The sequence below is a fragment of the Corapipo altera genome, unplaced genomic scaffold, assembly GCF_003945725.1.
Source record: "Corapipo altera isolate COAL_440 unplaced genomic scaffold, ASM394572v1 1, whole genome shotgun sequence".
Taxonomy (NCBI): Eukaryota; Metazoa; Chordata; class Aves; order Passeriformes; family Pipridae; genus Corapipo; species Corapipo altera.
The window spans coordinates 29,579,000-29,586,143 of record NW_020884873.1 but is presented as its reverse complement, the minus strand read 5'-3'; the positions used below and the strand labels follow the sequence as shown (position 1 = coordinate 29,586,143).

At 40.3% G+C, this 7,144-nt stretch overlaps 1 protein-coding gene across 2 annotated transcripts in view; it reads left to right on the top strand.

Annotated features, from left to right (window-relative positions):
• Window positions 1-439: 439 nt before the first annotated feature.
• The window catches only part of ZDHHC17 (zinc finger DHHC-type containing 17), a 70,388-nt gene continuing 63,683 nt past the window's right edge, over window positions 440-7,144 (top strand). Inside the window, exon 1 of one of the 2 annotated variants that reach the window (XM_027655857.1) lies at window positions 440-543. Coding sequence is in view for 1 of the 2 variants with exons in the window: in XM_027655847.1 (XP_027511648.1) it covers window positions 3,388-3,390 (3 nt within the window). In the remaining variant the exon portion in view is untranslated. Of the gene's footprint in view, window positions 544-3,338; window positions 3,391-7,144 lie in introns of those variants that run through there. The other variant, XM_027655847.1, reaches the window with a different exon arrangement.

Sequence of the window (7,144 nt, the reverse complement as noted above, 5' to 3'; positions counted from 1 at the left end):
TCAGGGCGCGGCCGGGACGGCGCCCCCGCCGCGGGGGGCAGCGGGGCGAGGCGGGCGGGCGGGGTGCGCGCAGGGCGGGAGGTGCGCCGCCGTCCCACGCCGCCGGCCTGGGTGTGCGCGGCGGCGGGCCGGGCTGGGCAGGGCCGGGCGGGGAGGCGACCAGGCGGGGTAGCGGGTGCGGGTGTCAGGAAGCGGGGCAGGGTCCGCCGCGGGCCCTCCCGTGCGCCCTCCCCGGCGGTCCCGCCCGCCCCGGGCCGGGGGCGAGGCGGTGACGGGGGCAGAGCCGCCCCGGGAGGTGCCGCGGTTCCGGCCCCGGAGCAGCAGCGCTCGGAGCCCGGGCCCCGGCCCGGCAGCCCGGGAGGCGGCGGTTTGGAGGTGGAGAAAGAAGTGTTTTCCCTTGGTTTTGGCTGACACTGGCCCGCGGCTCGCCCGCAGGTCGGGCCTGGTCCCATCCAGCCCATCTCGTATGCCGTGGCTTTATTTTGAGAGCAAACGGTCTGTCTTGGCCAATGTGTGGGCCTCGCTGTGCGAGAATGGTTACAGGTAACATGTAGAGGTCGTTTCGTGACATTTTTTTTATCCTTCTTTTATGCCGCCCACCTTTGACAGCGGCATGCGTGCATTCTTGAGCAATAGTATGATTGTTTTGAAATGTATTTTAAATAGTTTAGAAAAGCTTTTACGTGTGGATTTGTCATCTGATACATTAAGGACTGTAAGAATTGATTTTTCAGCCTACAAAACAGATAAGTGCATATGCCAGGCTCCAGTTTTTGCTAAGCAGATGGTACTTTTTTCCTTAAACAGCATCCTAGAAGACACTTTTAGTTTATTTGGTGACTGAAGAGGCTCTATGGGCCTCTATGTGTGACTGTGTATCCTACCCACTTTAGCTCTCTAAATTGTACTCGTGACTTTAGAATAGACCCATTTGTTAAATAACAAAGCAATAAGCCCCAAATAAGTGTCTTGATTTTTTTTTTTGGGGGGGGGGAGGGGGATTTATTTTAAGTGATGTGTGTAGACTCTTGCTACATGTTTCTTCAGACTAACTGGAGAAATACCCTTGTTAGCAGTGTCTGATGTTTTTCAGAAGTGACAGAAGTTTTCAGTAAGGATCCAGACTGTGCGATGTTGATGTTCTTTGTAAGAAACTGTTCTTAACTTGCGGAAACTTTAGATGGCTAGTCTAAAACTATAAAATGGAATCTACAGACTGTCAGAAAACCATTGTGTTTTAAAAATTGAAGAATAGTATTTGTTAAACTAACTTTGAGTAATTACTATATAGCAAACTAAAATATCTAGTTTAAATTGGTGATTTTAACTAGTTAATGTGGTAGAATTTTATAATGTTCCTTTGATGTATAAAGTTGAATGTGTGTATAAAAGATGGGGAAGGAAGTTAATATATATTGTGTGCTGTAACATCAACCTGAGTCTTTTAATATGCAATAAATATCGCTTGTCTAACTAGTTTGGAGGGAATTTTATTTGATTTTTTCCAGAAATGCTGAGTCTCTGGCTAGGCCTTATTCACAGGGTAGTGTTTACATGAATTTCAGGGGGCGTTTCCTTATTCCTTAAAATCTGTTTGTGCAGATAAGCTTTAAAAGAGAAGGATGTTTTTCATGGTCGTGGTGAGACAGACTGGGTTTTAACAGACACTCCAGAAATGCTCTTTTAAAAACTTAAGGATTCTGTGCCATAGCAGGGTATTATTGTCACAGACCTGCCTGCTGAACAATGAAGTGCATCTGTGTTCAGTCACTTTTGAAGGTCAGGGGCCTTGATACCTGGTGATTTCCATTTTTTAAGAAAATATCACTATGTCTTTATGCAAGTAGTGATATTGGAGCATATAATCAGTTCCAACATTTTTATACATTTAAAACTGATTTTACAGGGCTGTCAAAATTTCCACCAGTTTTTTTTTACGTTTCATGCTACTGTTGTCTGTGTTGTGTATCTTTTCCGGGTATTTTTTCTGTGCCTTTTTCTTTTATGAGACTTGCTTCTTACTGTCTTGTGTTGACTTACTGTACTGAGTAATTTAGATTACTTTCAAAATTTTTGAGTATAGGTCCCACTCTTTTCTTCCAGTTGTAAGATTGTTGCAAGATTACCAGTGGAACAGCAAACCTTATGAAGATAATTTTAGTGGCGAAGTATAACAAAATCAATTACTCATGTAATATTTGTAGAATGATCTTATAGTATATGATAAGTGCATGGGGGACTGCTGGTTAGCTGATACATCTAGTTGTTAGAAAGGATTATTCCTGGATGTCATTGTTGCTAGAAGTCTTGGAGGAAGTAGTCTACTAGACTCAGATTTTTTTGTTAGTATTTGGCAGTTATGTCAAAATTGCCATTAATAAAACTTGCAGATGAACAAGACAGGTAGGTGCTAAGCAGGGAGGACAGAACTGTACAAAACCATCTCGAATTCATGCCATCTAGAAGTTATGCCAGTAAAGCAAGGTGCACCTTAGTGCAGCTGTATTCAAAATAATGCATTGAAGATAGCAAACATAGGCATGGGATTCTGTCCCAAAATTTATTGACTGGTGGGATGCAAATATGAACCATCAGTTCAGCAGAAGTTCCCAGTATAATGCTTTGATTAAAAATATGTAGTAACAAGGAGATGACTTTTGGCTGTGTGGTAATGCTAATGATGAAGTTTTGTCTTTAAAAGTCATTGTTAAATGATGAAGAGTGTGGGAAAGAGTTAAAAATAATAATGCCTTATGGTGAAAGGCTTGCAAAAACCCCATTCACATTGTTTGAAATAGTGTGAAGCATCTTATTTCCCCCATCTGAATATTTTCCTACTGAGAACCAGTGCTTTATTCAGTTTATACTTAACAAGATCCAATGACTAGAAAGTGAAGTTGAATGGAATCAAATTGAAAGCCACAAGTGGTAAATGCTGAAGGTGAGTAATCATTGTAAGAAGGAAAGGAGGGCAGTGATAGATTATCCAGCTCTTGATGTTTTCATCAAGGACTGGATCATGTTTCTTGAGTTTGGATGTCTTTCTAGGGACCAAATGCAAGTTTTTGAATTTCACAAATGGATAACCAAGCCGTGTTTCAAATATGTCAATACAAAGGAGTGTAGACTGTGTTGGAGTGACTCTAACTCTGTCATATGAAATTTCATATATGAATTCTTCTGCAGGATTGTTAAGTGCATGGATGATCAAAGGGAGCCCTGTGGATGTTGGTCTCAGTGTGGACCTGGCATTGGCTGCCCTGCAGTGTGATATGGTAGCTCCATTATGAGACATGCAGGGCACCCTAGGATGGCACAGTGACACTGGACTAAGTAGTCCCTGTTGGTTTGTTTCCTTCTCCTGGTGTTCATGTTTCTGGTGACAGAATGGCAAGTCTGCTTCCTTTTGTGCAGTGTAGCCTTAGTAGGGGAATCCTACTCATACTGTTTGTGCTTGTTATCCTTGACTAAACTATTTTAATAGGCCAATGGGCCTTCTGACTTTAAATTACTTGGGCCTTCTAAATAAGAATGACTTCCTGACTGTGCTGTGGTAGGTGATGAAAGGCTTGGATGTTTTATTCTGAAGTCCAAAGGGTGGGAAAGGGGGAAATCTTTAGAAAATAGATTTTGTTTATATTGCTTCTTTGTGTTTGGAAGATATTCTATATGTGTGGCCTAATATGGGCTGAACTGTCAGAGGTATTTCAGCTGTCGAGGCCTGTGTCCCATCCTACATGGTGAGAAACTATTACTGGGGAGGAAGATCTGTTTTGTCCCTGCAATGTAATGCATCCACCAGTGTCAAGTGGTGTGGGATATATTTAAGAAAGATTGAAGTTATTGGTTATTACAGATCTCTTTTGGCATTAGAAAAGTTTTGGCTGAGAACAGTCTTTCTACAAAGTTGGAAGAAAATTTTAAGAGTTATGGGCTCTGTCTTACAGGGATTTTTCCAGATGGAAGCCTTAATTTTTATCTTTGTTTCTCTCCCTGTGGTTCAATTTGTAACTACCTAGGAAGCATGACATCTTCTTGTATTCCTTGTTGGTGGTTTGAAGAAAACAGATAAACCTATTGTAGATAGCTTTGACTCTAATTTCTTCTGTTTAAAATGTCAGTGAAAGGCTTGACTTTACAGTCCAACTCTGTTCCCTGTGGAGTTCCACAGATATTGTTGGAGGTGTACTGGAGTGCAAATTATTCTTAATTGTCATGTACAGGTACAGGAGTTACTCTGTCGTTTAGTCAGGATCACTCCAGGGATTAGTCTTAACATTTGTGAGCTCATTCAAAGATCAGGTATCATTTGTTATATTATTTAAAAAGGAGAATGGAACTGTGAAGCCTCAGACAAATTAGCATGCTTAATATTGAAGGTTGAGCCTTACTTTGTGTATCATGGGTAGCTTTAGAGATTGAGGCCAGAGAGGACTGCAGATCTAATCCAACCTTATATTGCAGGCACTGAGGTTTTTTTTAATTTTTTTTTTTTTTGCCAGAATACTACTTAAAAGTATAAAAGAAAATAAACAAAATCCTACAGCAATAGATCATATTGTATAGCTGGGAAAGTTGCCCCATAATTTAATTAGTCTGTTTAAGACTTAAACCTGTTTCTAGTCTGAATTTCATTTGTTTCTTTTCATTACATCTTGAGAGATAGCTATCCAAATATATGTCTGTATTTATGTAATATGCTGATGATTATCAGATCCCTACGCTGCTGTTCCGGTCTGCAGTCCTGATGACCCTTTTGAGTCTCTCGTATTCTTTCTGTGTTTTCATGGCTTTGCTCTCTGTGTAGTAGCTGTTGCAGGACTGAGCTTGAGAACAGAGCACTGTTGGAGCAGTCACACGGTTGCCGTAGTAAAAAACCCTCTGGATACCCCATCCTTAGAAGTGTTTCAAGGCCAGGGTGGATGGAGCTTTGAGCAGCCTGGTGCTCCTGCCCATGGCAGGGAGGTTGGAACTTTAAGGTCCCTTCCAACCCATGTCATTCTCTGATTGTTCATACCTATATTTATACTGGTCTTGTTGGGAACTGCATCACACTGGAAACTTGTGCCCAGATAATGACCCACCTCCAAGTCTTTTCCATCCTTTCGAGATAATTTCTAGGATTGGCCTTCATTTTTAGATAGGACTTTGCTCTTGTTTGTTTTTAAAAAACCTTAGTCTGGCCCGTCCCAACCCTCCCCAAGTTGTATCAGAATACCGATACACAACGTTGTATCAGAAACACAGTATTACTTCTTTCCCTTACTCTCCCCCGCCTTTCTCCACCCCCGCAGTATAATTTACCTCTGTCTGCTGTTTACTTCTGGGTTGCAGACAATGATGAAATATGGTGGGGTTAAGGTACAAGCTCTGAAGAATGCTTAGTGTCCTCTCAGTTGTGTTTTCATATTAACACTTCTCTGAGGTTTTAAAAATGGGAGCTACTGAAAAGACCAAGAGGATATTTTTGAACGGCATAGTCCTTAACTAGGACAGTATGTGTAACAGTCACAAAGCAAACTGTAAGCATAAAACTTGTTCACCTCTAGTTTTAGTACATGTGAGACACACCAATTAGCTTTCTTTATATTCTAATTTCTTAATTAAAGTATCAGACAGTACTAAATCAAACACTTTGGACATTAACTGTGCTTGACCATTACTACTACTTTATCAACTGAAAGTGCCAGATTTAATTTCCTGTGAAGCCACAGTATTAGTCTTCGCTAGTCTACTACATTACTATATTTGCTTTTTTGTCAGCTCTGTATCAAGAACTAGAAAAGCCAGCAACAGCTTAAAATACTAATCGTACATAATTCATGTTGTCTGCTATCCAGATGACTCGAGTTTCTTTTGGCATAATAAAAAGCCATTCATTCACACGTTCGGTTCATTCAAATATTCACACCTTTTGGACTATACGATTGACCTAAGCAACCTATATTTTAAAGAAGTGTAATATTTGTTTTTCTCTTAGAAAGCATTTTGTTATGGCAGCAAGATATGATTTAAATTTTTTACCTAGACTGTTTTTGTTCTGCACTTACTGAACATTTCCAAATTTGTGGGTGTGTTTTTGTTACAGTTCTATCATTCTTACTTTGTAATCTTCACAACTTTTGTTAATTTCTTTTGTTGCTAGGATGATGCTTGCCCTTTTAGGGATAGGGATGTATTGTATTCTTTTGCCAGCGTTTCAGGTTTTGGTATTTTTCTAATTTGTCATGGTCATTGTCAATGCTTCCCTTGCTGTTTTTATAAGATTTTTTTTTTTTTTTTACAGTTGTTTTCACTTCCCTTGTAAACTGTGCAGTTTTTCACCACTGGGCTTTTTCTCGGGGATAAAATTGTGGGTTCTTGGGCATCTAGTAAAACACTTAAAATAGATTTTAGCTATTTACAGGGGGGTTTTTACATATTTTGTTTTGATTTGGGCAGTAATTGATTTTTAACTTTCTGAGACAAGCCCTCTTAAAACATCAGTGATAAATGTCTGATTTGACCCAAATTTGTGTTGATTCAGTTTGCCTTGTTAAGCACAGGCTTTATTTCTTTTAGATTTCACAGAAGATTAGTCTTTCAGCAGCATTTGTTTCACGTGTTTACCTGTTTTCTCAGAAAAGTAATGAGACTTTATAAATATGGAAGAGGGTTTAGGGAATTAAGGAGGAAAATGTTTGTTTGCTGTTTGCTTGAAAACTGAACAATATTGCTGTTGGTACTGACATGTTTAGGTAGGAACAGCCTCAGTAATTGATATTTCAGCGTGCACACTGTTCTTTATGAGTTTTCAAAGTATAAGAAAGATTTGATTTTCATGGTATCCTTGTAGCTGAGAGAAAACTGGGCTCTATTACAAATGAGACTGTAGAGCAAACAGAAAGCTTTTTCTGAATCAGAGGGAACGTGGCTGAATTGAAGCCTCGGGTCTGTCGTGCCCAGTATGTGGTGTAACGTTGAACAACAATTTGTCTTGTGCAATTTTGAAATCTAGTGATTTCTTCCTACGGTTTTAGGATGCCCTGAGGTCTGTAGAAGGGTTTTCTTAATTGTAGCTGTAAGGGGAGAGGTACCAAAAATGAGAGTAGTGGGAATGGTGTGGTCAGAGGTTGGAAAGCTTTTTAAGATCAGGGGAAGATGA